An 18,952-nucleotide genomic window follows, 5' to 3' on the forward strand; every position below is an offset into this window, starting at 1 on the left:
TTAGGGGTGCCTGGGTTGGCTCAGTTGGTTGAGTGTCCGGCTTCGGCTCAGGTCATGATGTCACAGTTCGTGGGTTCGAGCCCCGCATCAGGCTCTGTGCTGACAGCTAGCTCAGAGCCTGGAGCCTGCTTCAGATAATGTCTTCCTCTCTCTCTGACCCCCTACTCATGCTGTCTCTCTCTTTCTCTCTCAGAAATAAATAAAACATTAAAAATTGTTTTGAAAAAGTAAAGGAACATTAAAAGTAGTTATTGTTTTTTCATTTAAAAAAAAGGTATTACTTAAACAAATATAACTGAGTGCCTACCATGTTCCAGATACTGTGATGGGGGAAGAGTGGTAGAGAAATGAATGAGATGCTTTTTCTGCTGAGAAGCTCATAGTTTAATAGTAAAGACTGAAAAAGAAAACCCAAATGTGTGATTTTGAGCATGTAGCTTATCTTCTCTGTGTCTCACTTTCTTCCTCTATAAATAAGGATGAAAATGGTATCTCATAGGATTTTCTTTTTTAGGTTTAAATGTGTTGTTGTATGTAAAGTGTTTACAATACTTTCTGGTACACAGTAAGCAATCAATAAATGTTTTTATCATCATCACAGTCATCATCTAAATGCAACACAATGTGGTGAGTTCTACAGTTGATCTGGTGGATTTGGGGAGCAGCAGCTCCCACATGTGGAAGTTAAAGTGTGAGGTGGGAGGAAGACTTTGGGTAAGAGATAGCCAGGGGCCAGGGCAGGCTTAAAACATGGACCTCATTGTAAAAACAAATGTATTAGAGCTGTTTTACATGGTACAGTAAGAGGTTCGTGTTTTGGACGAACCTTTTCGTCTACTGCTTTGGACAAATATTTCTCTAACTTAAATGCAGTATGGATCCCTGTGAAAGGATGAAGATTTTCATAGAATACCTCTCCTAGTGCTGATGCATAGGGTCACATGTACCTCAATGTTTACAGCAGCGTTTTCAATAATGGCCATATTACGGAAAGAGCCTAAATGTCCATCAACTGATGACTGGAGAAAGAAGATGTGGTGTATATATACAATGGAAGACTACTTGGCAATGAGAAAGAATGAAATCTTGCCATTCACAACAACATGGGTGGAACTGGAAGGTATTCTGCTAAGTGAAATATGTCAGTCAGCCCTATGTTTTCACTCATACATGGATCTTAAGAAACTTAACAGAAGACCGGAGGAGGGGAAGGGGGAAAAAAGTTAAAACAGAGAAAGGGAGGCAAACCATAAGAGACTCTTAAATACCGAGAACAAACTGAGGGTTGATGGAGGGTGGGGGAGGGGAAAGCGGGTGATGGGCATTGAAGAGGGCCCTTGTTGGGATGAACACTGGGTGTTGTAGGGAAGCCAATCTGACAATAAATTATATTAAGAAAAAGAATACCTCTCCTAGTGTTCATTTAAATTATCTTTAAATCTTTAAATAGTTCAAACATAATACTAGGTAGAGAAACTCCTTGTAACTATGACTTTTATACGTCTTAAAAACCAAAATAAATTTTACAACAAAACACAAACTATGAAACCAGTTTATCACGACAATGGATGGTGTTGTCTTGGCCACATGGCATGGTAGAGGATTGTGTGAGCTGCCATATGTATGGGATGACTGGATGACTCCGTTTGTTATGATGTCATGCCGTTTGACCTCCAATTGTCTGTAATGTGTTATTGACATACTCACCACCACCCCCTCCCCCTGCTGTTATTTTGTCCTCAGCTCTGAGGCAGACTTCCTTTTATTACAAAGTGGTTCTACAGAAAGTCCAGAACATGTTTCAAGTAACTCTTTCCTCAAGATTATCACTGAAATGAAACACAAAATTAAGATAATATTCAGAGTCCTCATGAACCTCCACAAATATTTCTGAGGACACCAGGGATGCTTAAGCTACAGTTTGAGAAACAGTGTTTTATATCATGCAGGTGTGGTATAAGAGGCTGACCACTAGTTCACAGGCATGGGACTCCAATGAAGAGTCAAAAAATAGGTCTCCAGTCCTCACCCTTTGAAGTTTGTTTGTTTTTTTTTTTCAGTGGGGGCATGGACAGGATTTGGGGGAAGGAATCCAAGGTTTCCAGGAGATCTTATATACAGTCAGATTTGAAAACCATCCCTTGATTAAATGATCCCTAAGTACAGAAACACCTAGTGTTTGAGATAGATAGGCATCAGTACAAGTCAGCAGCATATTTTGAAAACACCTCGTGGTTAGGTCCAAGTTCATAAATACATTGAAAATATAGATTAGCTGAAACTAAAGTGGGACAATTTGACAACATGACTGGTAAGCTCAAAACAAAGCATCCCCCTCAGTCCCAGGGTCAAACACAAAGCCAAAGCAGTGAAGACTTCTGCCTTCCCAATGGCCCAGCCCTCTCTATGGGAAAGAGATCACTCCTTCTACTTCACTCGAAGAATCTTTGCTTGTCCTTTTATTTGGCATTTCTTCTGCCTTGTGATGAATGGTGTTTGGGTTTGTCTCCTACTCTAGCCTTGATTTTCTTTCTTTTTTCTTTCTTTCTTTTAACATGTTAAAATTTATTTTTGAGGGGAGGAGGGGCAGAGAGAGAGGAAGACAGAATCTGAAGCAGGCTCCAGGCTCTGAGCTGTCAGCACAGAGCCCAACACAAGGCTCGAACCCATGGACCATGAGATCATGACCTAAGCTGAAGGATGCTTAACCAACTGAGCTACCCAGATGCCCCTAGCCTTGATTTTCATTGAGGACAAGAGACCATGTCTTTGTTGTATGGAATTCCTATCCCATCCACCAATCTGCAGTGTGGACGCTTCCATTTTGAGGAAGCGCCTCCTGGATTTTTTATGTAAAAGGTCAATTTTGGTGTAAAAGGCATCACACATTCTCTTTAAAACAGTAGGGTGTGAGAATAGGTGGACAGGAGACAGGAGGTGAAGCAGAGAAAGTTGCTCAGAGTGATTTTCCCCCAATGCTGATGAAAGACTTTTGAAGGGGAACTTATTTCCAGCACATTTGTTGATGCACCCTCCTGTCAAAGGGAATCTAGAAGCAGATTAACTGTGCTTCCCAGAATATCAGAGACTCATCTAATTTATTAATTGTCAGAGTTTAAAATAAAAGACCTTTGGGGTGCCTGTGTGGCTCAGTTGGTTAAGTGTTTGACTCTCTATTTCAGCTCTGGTCAACATCTCATGATTTGTGAGATTGAGCCCTGTGTTGGGCTCTGCAGCCTGCTTGTGATTCTCTCTTTCTGTCTCTACCTCCTCAAGCGTACTTTCAGTCTCTGTCTCAAAATAAATAAATAAACTAAAAGAAATAAAATAAAATAGAAGACCTTACGAAGACATCTGGGAAAAATAGTATTGGCATAGGGAAAGAATCCAGACTTTTAAGCCAAACTGTGCAGATCCTGGTCCCCCCACTTAACAGTGTTGTGACTTTAGACTAGGCTCATCGCCTCCCTTGGCCTCAGTTTCCTCATCTGTAAAATGACAAAATAGCACCTGCTGTCAGGATGGTTGTAAGGCTGAGAGATGAAGAATGTAAAGCGAGGAGGACATAGGAGACAAGCGACAAAGGGCACTACCTAGTTCAAAGCTATCATTTCTGGCTAAGGAAACTGAGATTCAAGGGAATGAGCCAGCTAGTTCCCAGGCACACATTTGCTGGTGGTGGAAACTGGGCAATGGCCACCATGACTCCTACAGTCACCAGGCAAGTTTTATTGAGTATCTCTTAAATGCCTTGTGCCATGCCAAGAACATCACACTATCACCTCACAACAGGCCGACGAGGTGGGCATTTTCATTTTCTCCACTCTGGAGACATAGCAATGGACACTTAGAGCTCAAATAACTCCCTTAGGAGGATCCCCAAGGGCTAGTGCTGAGAGACAAATTCAGCTAGGCCAAAGCTACATTTCCTCAATATTTGACAACTGGTGCTCTCTCCTTGATCCAATGATTCCAGATCCAGGAGAGGCACCAGATGTGACCAACACTTATGGGGTAATGATAGGTCCAGGTGCCTCCGATGTGCATCAGGAGACTTGTCAGCTACAATCCTACTTCTGAGGGGGGCGAGCTGTCCTGCCCATGCAGGCTCCCTACCCTTGCTGACAGAACCCTAATCTGCACCCCTGTGCAACTTTGCAGGACTGAGTCCTTAGGCACAGAGATTACTTACTTCACTTCTGGGAAGTAGGGCTCTATTTAAGGCCATCCCAGGGGCCATTGAACACCCATTAGCTGGTAATACTGCTCAATCTCTGTCAGATGAAGTAGAGTTTTACCTCAGACACTGAAGGGAAAAAACTCCATCCCCAGCTGATTAACAATCCTCTCTGACCCACATTGAGTCAGAAAGTGAGCAAACCAGGTGACTCATATTCCTGAGTCCCCAAGGAAGAAAATACGGAATGAATGTGTCACAAACACACTCATTAATTAACCAAATCTCTATTTCTTCCTCCTAAGGTATAAAATCCAACCCATCAGCTTTGACTTTCCCTCTTCCCTTGTAGCAAAAAAACAGAAAAAAATACCTTTAAAAAGTCTTCAGTAAAACAATTATCTATGATTTGTACATTTAATAATCATAACAGTAATGCCCTCCATGTATAGAGGTTTTCTCTGCACCATAGACACTGTGGCTTTTTAAAAAGAGTTCCAGAACTACTCTTTGAGACATAGAAGGTGTTTCCTTAGGAAGTGAGGTGGCTTATCATTTAAGGTTTACATTTTGAGTCTTGGGCTGGTTTGTTTGCCGAATTCAGGGCAGTGGGATTACACTGCTGGGAGGTGAGGGTGTGAGATGTTGGACCAGAGGTTGGAGTTACCCCCGTCCTTCCCTCCCTTTCCTTATGGCACCCCATATCATCTTGCTGCCTAAAGGCAATGGGGAGGCTGACATTAATAACATTTCTTTTTTACTTTTTATTTGAGAGAGAGAGAGAGGGAGAGAGAGGGAATCTTAAGCAGGCTTCATGCTCAGGGCTCGATCCCACGACTCTGGGATCATGATCTGACCCGAAATCAAGAGTTGGATGCTCAACAGACTGAGCCACCCAGGTGCCCCTGGCATTTATCTTAAAACTAACAAGACCTCTCTGGGACACTCTTTCAGCAAAAATCATTTTATTTGAGAAAAATGAGTGGCTGCCAGGTGGGGAGAATGAGAAACATCTTGCCAGCAAACCATGCAGTGGGAAGCCTCACAGCTTTAGCCACCAAAGTCGTTCTTATTTGAGGAAAGCTGAGAGCAACTTAAAGAGTGTTAGATGTTAATACCAACAGGGATTCAGAAAATTCAAACTCATGGAATTTGTTTACTTTTCAGGGGAAGCAATGGTGTATAGAATAAACTAAATAGTAAGTTCATGCTTTTTTTCAGTGTATTGCTTTCCTGAGAGATAGAGGATTCACTTTTTTTTTCCTACTGAGGAAGCCTCTTTATTAACACTGCTGATTCTCTATGATGGAGAGAGACAAGTGCTACCCAAACCATCTAAAGGATCTTTTCAAAATATAGATATTCATTTTCTTCTCCACCTGACCATTTACCTGAGATGTGGTCCTGACATGGACCCTTAGTGAGCATTTTTTAAAAAGTTTATTTATTTTGAGAGAGACAGAGAGAGCATGAGCATGGGAGGGGCAAAGAGAGAGAGGAGGAAAAGGGAGAATCCAAAGGAGGCTCCACACTGTCAGCACAGAGTCAAATGTGGGCTCAAATCCACAAACTGTGAGATCATGACCTGAGCCAAAATCAAGAGTCAGACATTTGACTGACTGACAGAGCCACTCAGGCTCTCCTAGGGAACATATTGTTATAGCTCTATCTGGGGTATCCCCAAGGGGTTCTAGAATGTGATCCTCCACTCCCTCCTAAGACCCACAGGCAGAGCTAACGAGTGCCAGAAAGTTTCCCTTGACCCACACAGAAAACAGTGAATTTTATTAGCGTACCTTTCACAGTTAGGTCCAGCATAGTTTTCTTTACAAATACACCTAACGGCTCCATTTTTTCTATAGCAGGATTCTGCAAAACTAGAAGTACAAGAGAATATTAGAAGTCAAATTCCATATGTCACTGAAAAGATTGTCTTAACTTTTGATTACTTTGTTCTCAGTCAAGTTCTAATGGGTGTGATCATTTGCTTTATTTAAATCAAATCTTCTTCCTTTCAGGGAAATTTAGACCAACAGCCCAGACAGAAAAGTACCAAAATGCCCATCCACTGGTGAGACCATTTCCCAGATCCACTTACATATTTTGCCATAGAAACACTTAATTATTTTTACTTGAAGCAGTGGGAATTTCCAGAATATATATATATATATATATTTCTGTCAGTTTAGCTAAAAACATTTAAACAAATGAATATATATATATATACATACACATACACACATATATATTTATATATAAACTCTAAAACACATATTCCAAAGCCAGAAATAAAATAATTAAGTTATTTTACGATATTTATGAGAGTTTCTTGTTATTCTCTCCATTTTCTGTGTTATATATTTGAAAGTTGCCCCCTTTTTTCCGCACTAGATCTCTTCCATTCTTCAAGGTCATGAACCACTTATAAACAATATTCTATATCTCCACTGAACCTTCATTTCTTTGTTGAGAATTAAGGGTGCAGGGACTGGCTTTTTTGATCAGTCACAAAACAAGTATGCAAGTAATAAATGGGACCCACAAGAGAAGGATTCTCATCCATAGAAATCCTCCTCTTGATTACTGTTTGCTGTTATTGTTGTGTATTTGTTTGTTTTTTAGATAATACAAACTAGGACGGAGGATAGAAAAGCAATAAAAATATTGCTCAATTATTAAGGCAGGGGAAATAGAATGTAACTCACCACATGTTTGGAAAATCCTGCATTGACACATGAATCCATCCATCTGAGGGGGGTGTGAAAAATTTTAAAGACTTTTAAATTAATTTTGGCTTAGGTACTGTGCCATCAATGGAGTGTGACATGCTGTTCTCACATTCCTGCATGTATTAGCAATTTTACCCTAATGGTGTTTGGAGGAGCGCAAATGGAAATGTTTGCTTTGTTTGAAGACATTTATAAAATTAGTCAGAAGACAATGTATACTTCTCAGTGAAAGGCAATATCCACAATTTATTTTTTTCTGTCAGTTTGGCTAAAAACATTTCAACAAAGTTACATTTCTTTGGCTTTTATTCTTCATTTTGCTTGTTCTTATTTTTTAGCCTACTTCAAAAACACTGTCAGTCAAGAGTCCAGGGCATGGACAGACCCTCACTCATGTTTCTTTGAAGATGTTCCCCCCCCCAGCAGCCTGCCCAGGGCTTGAAGGACTGAAGCATCTGCTGGCGTCTGGAGTCATCTGCTGTTAGCTAATGTCCTGCTGTTTCAAACAGATGACATTTTCCTTAATTGGAGCCATTACTGTAGCTACTGGTAGACAGGGCGGATGTCTGGCTAAGTCCTAAATAAATAAATGAACTCTGCGCAAACGGTCCTTGCGAATAGCTGCGTGACCATTGGTCTCAGTGGAGGGAAGCTCAGAGGCAGTCACCAGCCACTAAGTTCCTTTTTTTGTTTTTTATCAGCATTAATTGTTTACATTTTTCTTAGGATAAAGTCCGTTTTTGGCTAGGGAAATGAAAACACTGAGCCTTTCTCAGCCCACATTAACAACCATGGCGCCCTCCCCAAGAGGAAGGGAAGGCCTTTGTTCGTGGAAACCCTTATGAAACCCTAAAGGAAAAGAGATTCAGCACTGTTTGCTTGCTTACCTCCCTCAAGCATAATTTCTTGCTTTCTGATGTGCAGTTGTAACTGGAAATCCAAATCCTGGTCTGGAGGCTCAATTAGAAGGTCTTTCAAAGTGTAATTTGGATTCCATTAGGTGACTTTTTGAGCTCAAAGAAAAGTTCTGGTACTTTAATTTTTATAGAAAGTAGCAAAATGAATTTTTTTAAAAAGCTGACAGAGGGAGTGGGTATTTAATTTTTGATAAGGTATTTGATTAGTATCTGAGATTAGTTTACTAAGTCAATAATAAGGCCATATCAAAGACTAGAACCACATAGGATCCAGGCAAATTTGTCCTGTCCTGTGACCACAGATTACACCTCGTCCACCCCTCAATCCCCACCTCCCTGTTTGTAGCCAGTTTTCCCCCACAAGGGGTCTGGGAAGTTGAACTATTGCCACCTCAGAGAAAGCAAGTCTCCCAAAATTTCCTCACACCCTCACACAATGTCTTTACTTAAAAGGTGGGCGGGGGGAGAGGGATCTTTGCTTTTGTGCTGATTTTCAGCAGGCTTTTCAACTTCAATGGTGTGCTTTAGAGACCTCAGTTTTCATATCTGTCACTGTGTACCTGGCTGTTTGGTACCTTCTCTAAGAATGCCAATTGCTTTTTGAACCCGGATCTGCTCACACATCCAAAAGACATGTATGTAGCAACTGTTTTCTCCTCCAAGACAGGAAGCTCATCACCCAATTGGCAAGTTTCTGCTTTCTTGACTTGAAAGAGCCTTTGGAATAGCCACTCAATCAGCTGAAATACAGATAACCTGGCTCAAATGGTAAATGGTCATTTGCCTTAGGAGCTTCAAAGTGTTGCTATATCTTTTTTTAAAATGTGTATTTTGAGAGACAGAGAGAGTGGGCACGAGGAGAGGGTAGGAGCAAAGAGAGAGGGAGAGAGAATCCCAAGTAGGCTCCACGTTCAGCAAGGAGTTCTGACCCAGGGCTCCATCTCCTGACCTTGAGATCACTGCTTTGAGATCCTGACCTCAGCAGAAATCAAGAGTTAGTTGCTCAACCAACTGAGCCACCCAGGTGCCCCCAAATGCTGCTGTATTTTGACCTATTTTAATGAAGTCAGGACTTTTTGACTGTTTTGTACACCACTGTGACCAGCAGCCAGTAGTACATGACTGTCATGTAACAAGTGTGTGATAAATATTGGTTGTTTGGATATAGACAAAACTTCTCAGTCCATAAGAATGAGGTTCCAAACATCTCTTATCTCAGGACATTAATGTCATAATTTAGATAAGAAGGTCTTGTCATGTGAATAGGGCAAAGAGTGCAAAAGTCAGATAATACAATTTAGAGGAACCACTTGGGATTGCCTTTCTCATTAATCTTTTAGTTTCTAAAGAAACTGCAGCTCAGAGCTTATAAACCTGTTTTCAGCAGATGATGCTACATGGCATCTTTGTTTACATGGAACAATGAGGGGAGTTTGTTATTGCAAAGTTGGAAATCGGTATGTTTAACAAAATAACTACAGCTTGGTGGGAGAGCAGAATGCTGAAACATCTCATCAGATATGGTTGAGACTAATGTTTGGGAACAGAATATTAATGAACAATTAAAGAATATACCTAGATGAGACAAAGGGAGTTCATAAATCAGGACACACTTGGGTGAAAATAACAGAACATTTAACGTCTGAGGTTTCTGCTCTCCTTCTCGATACCATCCATTTTGCACACATTGTTGATACCAGGGGACATGAAAAATCACAAAGTAAGGATTGAAGTATACTGTTTAGTGGTTTCTAAAGAAAAACAGGGCTGTAAAACATCTGACTTCACTGACTCTCATACTCATCAGAGGATTTGAACAAGTCACAAGCTTTTAGGTGAAATGTTGGTTGATATTGGTGTTCAATTAAAAAAAATTAAGAAAAAACTGTTGTCATCTTTTTTCTCCTTATAAAAAAAGTGTGTGTGTGTGTGTGTGTGTGTGTGTGTGTGTGTGTGTGTGATATTCAGGCCTTTTTTTAGAGTTATTTTATATGCATTATTTAACTGAATCTTTATAACATCTATCAACTAAATATTATATCTAAACAGTTAGGACATTGCCTGACACAGGGTGAACAAAATATTAGTGTTAGGAAAAGTACAAAATACATGTTCAATAAAGCCAGCAGCTAACATTACAGCTTTCTGTATGCAAGGCACCAGCCCAAATGCTCCACACCTATGATCCTTGTCCAACTATATGAGGCAGATCCTTATACCAACTCAAGAAAAAATAAATGAGGTCCAGAGCAGATAAAGGAATCAAGGAATGGAGCCAAGATCTGAATCTAGTCTTGACCCCAAATCCCATGGAAAGTGAGACAAAGGGAGAAAGAACCTTGCCTGAGATCACACAGCTATTTTGTGCCAAAGGAAGGATACTAACCTAGGTTCGTTCCTCTTTTCACTTGTGGTATAAGAAAAAATATGTATTTGGTTTTTGTCCTGTTCTGGGCACAGAGCTCCTAAAGCTCTTGGAAGTTCCTTAGTGATAAGACTGTTTTTGTTATTCAGAATGAGCTCCTTTCAGTCTTACTTGGGTTTATGCTGGTGGGGTGACCCTTGAGGGGCCCCTAAGAAGATTCAGGATGAGGCTGGGGGCCATCTGACCAGAGGAAAAAACTACTAATTAGAGTGTTGGAACTTTCAATCCCCCAACCTCAGGGAAGGGGAGGGGGGATAAAGATGGACTTTCAATCACTGATGATTTAATCAACCACGGCTATGTAATGAAACATTGATAAAGCTCTTAAAAAATGAGGTTTGTGAAGCTCCTGGGTTGGGTGAACACACTGATTTTCTGGGAGGTTGATATACCTGGACTGCAAACACACAGAAGCTCAGCTCCCTCCCATCTCCCCCTCCACATCTTGCCCTAAGGATTTCTTAATTTGGCTTCAGTTATATGCTTTAGAATAAAAATTTACTTTGAAGTAAAGCACTTCCCTGAGCTCTGTGAGTCATTGTAGAGAATTACTGAATCTTGAGGGGTGTTGAGGCAACCCCTAAATTTATACTTAGCTGAGCAGGTATTTCAGTAGCCTAGGGGCCCCATTTGTGGCTGGTTTCTGAAGTGGGGCTTAATATATGGGCTAATTAGCTCCAGGTAGTTAGCGTCAGAAGTGAGCTGATTGTAGGACACCCACTTGGCTTCAGAGAATCAGAGAAATGGTTGGCATCTGGAAAACCAAACATCACTATACCATTTGAATTCTACCTTTTGTCATTTTGCAGCCAATAAAATGACCAGCCATGACTTACTATTGGATTTATACACTTGTGTCTGAAAAGAATTCCGATATTTCCAAAAGACATATGTCTATTCTCTTTAACTTCTCACTCAGGTCAAAACATAGCCCAAAGTGAAAATTAGTTTTCCTGGAAATCTTTTTTATTAGCTGATTAGTCTAAAGCATGCATTCTGTTTCTCTGTGTTCTAATTATGATTAAAACATTCATTTGGCCACTCATGTAGGAAAACGTCTACTCTGTGAGAGTCGGGAAACACAACTATGAAAAATACTGGATTATAAGTCTGTTGGCAGTACCAGTTGTGATCTCTCTAGGTCAAGGGATAGCCTTGTTTATAAAACGTGGGAGACCCCATTGGCCTTATGATGCTATCCAATATTTGGGGGACAGGGTAATCACCCATACTACATGTGCTTGAGTTCCCCTGGAATTGTATTTAGGCTGAAGACCTTTCCCATATCTTTTCCAGTCTCATATCAACATGAGGTACTCAGCCTTTCCGCTAAGGTGGAAAAACCTGAGAACTCTGAATAGAACAAAAAAATAATTAAACAATTAATTAAATAATTTTAAAAAATTAATTAAGAGGATAAGCAGCAGAAGAGAATATCTTCTCTCAGAACTTACTTGGCCATGTGGGGCAGAGGACAGGGACATGGCTGGCAGAACCGGGGTGCTCCCCTGATGGAATCTCCGATATAACCGTCTAGACATTTCTCACAGTGCTCTCCTGTTGTGTTCCGCTGACAGTGCTGTGAGGCAAAAGATAGGAAAATGGACAAAGAAACAAAAGACATTTTATACACAGTATATGTGGGAACCAAACAATACTCAAAGCAAAGAGGATGTCAGGCTGATGGAATAGATGGTCAGGATAAAAGAGCCATGTTGACCCCAGTCAATGCTAGAAAGTGTGAACAATGGCGGATGACTTCACCCTGAACTTCTGTGAGGGAACTAGCAGCCTGAGGAGTTTAGAGTTTGTGTGCAGAGGGGATAACTCATCTCTCATTTCTCATTTCAGTTCAAAATGATAATCAGAAGGCTCGAACTCTGAATGTTCTAGAAACATCATTTAATTGACTTGGATAGAATATGAAATAATAATAAAATAAAAATCCCCCTGATGCTTACTCATGACAGTGGGAACAACTGAAGGATTTATGGGCTTGGAAGAACAAAATATGTCAGAATGAAGCATAAATGGAATAGAAGGTAGGTAAAGAATATCCTGCTAATGAGTTGGTAACTTGGATGGTGATATACAAGAAATAATACTCTGGCTTACTTGTATGATTTTTCCATTTGTGGTGATTGAAAGGAAGATTGAAAGAAAAGCACCAAGCAGGCTGGTTTTTCTGCTTATAATGCCTGTTCATCTTTCCAGATCTGTACGAGGCCTTGAAACCTCCAGGAATTCCTTCTTATGCCTGCTCCCAGATCCTTTCCCCCTTCCACTACCTACACTGTACTTTTATTCTCTGCTCCCAACCTCAGCAGCCCTTCCCCCACATTGTGCCTCTCAGTAGTGTACTCCCACCAACTCAAATGCAGTAGGTACTCAGTAGAATAGAGTCAACTCAGCAATGACAAGTTCATGGATTAATTTCTGCCTAGTACTCTAAAGAGGCAGTGACGCTAGTCTCATAGTTTTCTCCAACAAGACTGAACTGGATTGTACAAGGCAATGCCATTAACACTGTGATATTTTCGTCTTTATATCTCCCAGAGTGTATAAAAGTCGAATAGGGTTTTCAGTGAAAAATTATGCTGTTAGAATTAGAATGTCATGAAAGAGGCACCCTCCTGTTTGATCCATTCCCTTATAACATCTAAACACAAGAGCTTCAACAGACAGTGCTTTATTTTTTTTTTTTTTTTTTTTTTTAAAATAATGCTCAATAGAAGAACCTTAGGGAGGCAAGATAGAGCAGTAGTAAGATAAACTCTGAACTCTTTATTTTTGTCTTTGTGTTCTATGTTGAAGTTCAAAATAGAATAATACTAGTAAGGTCCTGCTCTAAACATTTTACATGGGTTAACTAATTTAATTCTTACAATAATTCTGAAATAAGTAAGTTACTATTTTTTCCCCATTTACATGGGGAAGAGATGGGAGGCACAGGGAGGTTAAATAAATGGCCCAATAAATTGTCACACAGATCAAAGGAGGCAAAAGTGAGATTCAGACTCAGGCAGTCTGGCTCCAGAGGCCAGGCTGTTAATTCCCATATGATACTACTTCTCCAATATGTTAGAAAAGTCTCCGTTCCCAGAAGCCATAAAATGACTACATTAGAAGGTATCATAGAATTTTACTAACAGTTTGGACTTCAAATCAGAAGGGCAGAGTTCTAATGCAGGCAACAAGTTATCACGGTTGAACACTCTCAGGGGATTTGATCAGCCATTATGTATGGGCCATCTTTGGCTCCTGATTAGAATTATGTCAGCAGAACAGGATTTAGAGGCCAGTTCAGACTGCCTGGAAGAGTCATGAGAAACTGGAAAATAAAGTATGATGTGCAGCAACACGTTGTTAGTATATTTGTCCTCCACTTAACTCTGTTTCTAGAACTGTATCCGCCTTTAGTATATATTTGTGGGGGAAAAATGAAGGAAAAAATGGGAAAGTGTGAATTAATGAATTAGTGTCTGGAGCACATAAAAGAAATTAACATGTACCCAAGTGAACTCAAAATTGGTGGCAATCTCACATCTCAAGGAACACCAATGAGCCTTGCCCAAGTACCGGGAATCTAAGCCATGAGTGATCTCGCATGGCTGCTCATAGGCTGAGGCCGACATTGTCTGAGTCCTCGTTGGACAGATGAAGCCCAACAGATGTGGAGAAAGAAACTGGCTTGTTGTAAGATGTTAGGTCATTCTTCCTGCCTGAAATGCCTATTAAGCTGCAAAACTAAGCCAATTCCCTTCTGTCCCCTTATGGCTCGATGGATGCTTTGGACTCCTTGTCAGAGCTCTAATTCTGCCATGGTAGCCACAGGGAACAATTATCCTCAAGTGCAAAGTTACCAAATCTCTCCGACCTCTATATGCTCAGAGTGCAAATACTGACTTTCCTCATCGGTTTTCTTTTAAAGGGCTTATTAGGGAATTCTCTAAAAGGCACTAATGTACATTCTGGAAGACTGGTGTAAATAATGCTAGAAGCAGGAGCAAACATTTCTACTGCTTCCATTTTCTAGCTGGTAGACTTTGAACAAGTCACTTGAGCTTTTTGTGCCTCTCTTTTCTGTCTGTAAAATGAGAATACAGCTGAGATTCTGCAAGTTTCCTCTAGCTCTGAAACCTTTTGCTCTTGGACTGCAAATATGCCTTTAACCCTCAAAGCTCTACCATTTAAAAAACAAAAAAGAAAACTGACAACAATAAATAAGTATGTTGTTGGAGGGGGATTTTATTTTAAATAAAACTGACCCCACTTAAAAATGAAAAAAACATTCTGAATCTTTGGCCAGTTGTTAAGAAAGCAACATGTAGACAGTTGATTACAGATAAGTGGATAAGTGTTAGGAATGGCATTTGGGCACCAGCTGTGATTCTTCACATGAGAAATGCTGTCTCAATAACTTGGCCGTGGAACCAGTATAATGTTGGAAGAAGCCTAAGAGGATCAAGTTGGCCTTCATGTGGTTTGTCGCATGCATTATGCAAGATTATAGTCTATCTAGATCTGTGGTTCTCCAAGTACGTCCAGGGAGGTCAAAACTATCCTCATAATAATAGTAAGATTTTATTTATCTTTGGGACTCCCATTTTCTCATGTGTGCAAGGTAGAATTTTCCTGGGGCTATATGACATGGAGATATCATCATGGATATGAGATCCAGCTGCTTTCTCTTAGCGAAACATGAACCATATTTTTAATTTGTAAAATATGTTTATATTTTATAAAAGCATATTCTTTACGTTAACCTGCAATGGGTTTGGGTTTATTAATGTAATTCTCTTTTTTTTAATGTTTATTTATTTTTGAGAGAGAGAGAGAAAGCATGGTAGGGACAGGGAGAGAGGGAGACACAGAATCCAAAGCAGGCTCTAGGCTCTAGGCTCTAGGCTCTGAGCTGTCAGCACAGAACCCAACGCGGGGCTTGAACTCATGGACCGTGAGATTATGACCTGAGCTGAAGTCAGATGCTTAATGGACTGAGCCACCCAGGCGCCCCTATTACTGTAATTTTCAAATAAATTAACAAGGAAATACTAGAAAACTTTTCAGTTTTTACTGCATTTGCAGTAAATATGGATATATACAATCTGCATAGAGATCAATGCTACTGGTCTAGCCTATACTTTGAGAAGCAAGGGTCTAAATAGAAACATCTAGCATAGGTAACACTGTTTGCTAGTTGCTTGGCATTAGGCCTGAGCCTCAGTATCTAGCATAAAAGGACAGTACATTTTACAGCAATGAAGAGTGACCCAAGTGTCTCATATGATATAAAATTAAAGATTTTTTGCGTTTGCTAGTTTATTATTTTACTAACTCATTTATTCATTCATGTAACAAGCCTGGATTAAGCTGATATCATGACAATGAGCTGTGACTGCTACTAAAATGAAGACCAGGTTCATTTATATGTCATTTTGTCCTTATGTGTCATTTGATGAAAAAGGCCTGGTTCTGATCCGGAGGCAAGATGGTGGAGAATTAATAAGCTCCATACATTTCACCTGCACCCATCTCTCAAACAGAGAAGACCTGAAGTCGTAGGACACTGAGCAACAGGAGTTTGGGAAGAGAAAGAGACAGAGTACACTGGGAAGGAAACCTCATAAGGCTGCCTTAAGAAACAAGCCAAACTACACATGGTGGAGAGTCCCAAATACCAGTAGGGAAACAAAGTAAGCAAACACTCAACAAGAGAAACCAAGAGACATCATCCAAAGAACACTTCCTGAACAGACAGGCCCTGAACAGTCAAAAGAGCCCTCTCTAATACAACAGAACTCGCAGGGGCCGTGTGTACAACAAGCTTTTAAAATTAACAAGAGATAGAAAGCTAACCAANCACCTCCACAAGCATGAATCCCACAAAGGACACAATGACTCTGACTCACATATTTCAATAATAACACTGAATGTAAATGGGCTGAATGCTCCAATCAAAAGACATAAGGTANCTCAGAAAAAAAAGAAAGAAAAAGGCCTGGTTTTTGCAATTGAGTAGCTCACAGACTTGTGAAGGAAACAGAGAGGTAAACAAACAATAATATAGTGTGATAGGTGCTATGACTGAGGTATGTATGAAGTATGTAACTACTGTGGGACAAAGTGGGAGGAAGGTCTAGCTCTTCCTGGGAAAATTGGAGAAACTTAATGGAGGTGATGACATTTGAACTAGGCCTTGAAGGAAGCAAGAAACCCCAGGCAGAGAGCAGGGCAGCACAAGTTCAGACATAGGGTGTGCATGGTACAGAGATAGTTTTAGTGGCAGTGAGAAGCTTGGTGGGGCTGGAGTAGAAATTCGTAAAAGAGTTTAGAAAGGAGAATGCCTTGGTTAGGTTGAAAGATGTCTCTATTGCTGGTGAGGAAGACAGATCAGGGGAAGGAAAGTCTGGAGCAAGGCATGATGAGTAGTTGGGAAGCCATAGCAGTGGTCAGGGAGCTATCCTGCGGACGTGAATTTAAGGCAGTGGGAAGGCAGAGACGAGGAGAGGCTTTCTTCCAGGTTGAATGTTGGGCAAGAGGAAAAGGAAGCAGAAGAAGCATCTGGGACATCTTCGTATGAGGGTTTGGCAGAATGATACGGTCAGTAATTGAGATGGGGAATATCATAAGAGGAACACATTTAGGTTGGAAGAAGAAACATGCACAATATATAGAGAATTTATTTGCATTCAGTTCCTATTATATTCTTACATGACTGGCCACAAAAGCAACAGAGAACTCTAAATTCTTTGGACATACACTTTTCTGACTTTCTTTCAAAACTTCAGTTAGCATGGTACCAAATCCATCACTATTTGCAAAATTTGAGGGTTTTCCAAGTTTGCAACATATTGGAAAATTGTCAAAATTTTGTTGTAAGAATTATGCACTTGAACTAGATACCAACTTTATCTGGTTGTAAAGAAGTCTCTATAACTCATTTCTTTTCTTGCTCTGGGATATTTAATGAATGTGCTGGTTTATTAATCACACATATTTAGTCTCACAGGAACTTACATTGGTTGATTTCTGTCTTACACACATAATAAAGGAGGGTTTGAAAAGCATGAGAAAAATGCTAGTGTCTGCAGAAATTAGAGATGTAATATCTCTGTTTTCCTGAATAAAGTTTTTAATTAGGCTTTGAGAGTAACAAAAAAATTCATTAGCCTTCAATATATTGGATTACTTCTCTTTCTCCATTTTGCTTAGGGTGAGGTAGAAGTCCATTTGATTATCAGTGTATTTTTAACTATAAAATTACTACAAGCAGTTGTAGAAAATTTGGGGAGGCGTACTATAAAGTGAAAAGAAGAAAATAAAAATCCACCCATGTTTCCACTAGCCGGATATAAGTACTTAACAGCTTGATGGGTGTCTCTTTAGATTTCAATGATAGTTTTGCAGTTGTCTGGTTTTAAATCTGAGTATTTTCATTCAGATTTACAAAAAAATGGTTTTCCTGCAATGCTGGCATAGACCTTGAATTGTTTTTAATTTTTCATTTGATTGCCACTCAATAGATAGGGGTTTCTGCATGTGTTCTAATGTGCCCCTGGTCCCCACACCTTAAGCTTTATTATGCTAGTCATGTCCACCAGCATTCTCAAGTAGGTGCTTCTCTCTGTCTTGACAGTCCTTCAACCCAACCCAGTGTCCACACATAGGTGGTGTTCAAGGAAAACCTTTTTCTGTTAAATGAAGAGATGAATCAATAGACGAACCAATCCTTAATCTAAAGGAACCTAAGGAGTCCTGTGTCAGTGGTGAACTTTAAGCCAAATTTCCTCCAGTCTAGTTTTGGTCAGTGGGCTCCTGGCTTTCTCCTAATGATGGGAAAACTTTTTAGATAGGAACTGCCCTTAGCCATGGCTTCTTCTTGATTCTCTGGGCCTAACCTATATATAGACTTGGGATAAACTATGGGTTATTAGAAACTGGGCATTCCTACCACCAGCCATCTGTCTGCATCTCCCTGTTTCTTCTTTTCCTTTCTCGTGTCTCCTTCAGATCCTTCCTAGAGAGTCTGCCATGTTCACTGGCCTTTCGGGCCCCACCCAGCTGACTCGGCTGAGAACGCTTCCCAAAACATTTCTGTTCTAAGATGCAAGGTGGCTTTTTTGGAAACATCCAATACATGTGGAATTTCATTCACTTTTCACTTAGCCACTTTTCTGCATCTGAAGAGTTGGCATCCCTCTTGTGGAGACATCTCTAAGCTTCTTTGCTGTGTCTAAAATGGTAGCATAACGTTGGGTACTCTATATTGTATTGTCAAACGGCTTCGTTCCTTAAAAGTAGTCTGTAAAACATAAGGCCATATTGAAATTGGATGTTGGAATGGGGGAAGAATTAGAAACATCTGGGGAAGGGCAAGCAGAGGCATTAGAAGCCTTCAAAAAAAGAACAAAATGAAATAAAAGAAGGCCTTTATTTGGGACTGTGTATGGAAGATGGGAGAAATGAGTTAGGCTGTCAAACAGTAAGAACTGATTGAAACTTGGGCCCACAGTCAGCAGTAAGGAAGTGCTCTGAGAGCCACTTCTTCTCTGGTGCCCTGAGAACTGGATGAGCTAGAGGAGCTACAGGGAAGGAGCCTAAAATCTGGCTCTGTTCGACTAGGAGGCCAGAATGGGGATGCCATAGGAAACAGAAAAATCTGAGTTTTTTTCCAGTGGGATACCACTGACAATATATTTGC

General features: G+C 40.3%; 1 protein-coding gene across 2 annotated transcripts in view; it reads right to left on the reverse strand.

Annotated features, from left to right (window-relative positions):
* The window catches only part of LAMA4 (laminin subunit alpha 4), a 142,180-nt gene that overhangs the window by 85,029 nt on the left and 38,199 nt on the right, over positions 1 to 18,952 (reverse strand). For both annotated transcript variants that reach the window (XM_077779991.1, XM_077779990.1), the window contains exons 3-4: positions 11,703 to 11,827; positions 5,974 to 6,054 (exon numbers count right to left, since the gene is read on the reverse strand). In XM_077779991.1, the coding sequence (XP_077636117.1) occupies positions 5,974 to 6,054; positions 11,703 to 11,827 (206 nt within the window). The remainder of the gene's footprint in view (positions 1 to 5,973; positions 6,055 to 11,702; positions 11,828 to 18,952) is intronic.

Source organism: Crocuta crocuta, unplaced genomic scaffold (genome assembly GCF_008692635.1).
Source record: "Crocuta crocuta isolate KB4526 unplaced genomic scaffold, BGI_CrCroc_1.0 scaffold147, whole genome shotgun sequence".
NCBI lineage: Eukaryota > Metazoa > Chordata > Mammalia > Carnivora > Hyaenidae > Crocuta > Crocuta crocuta.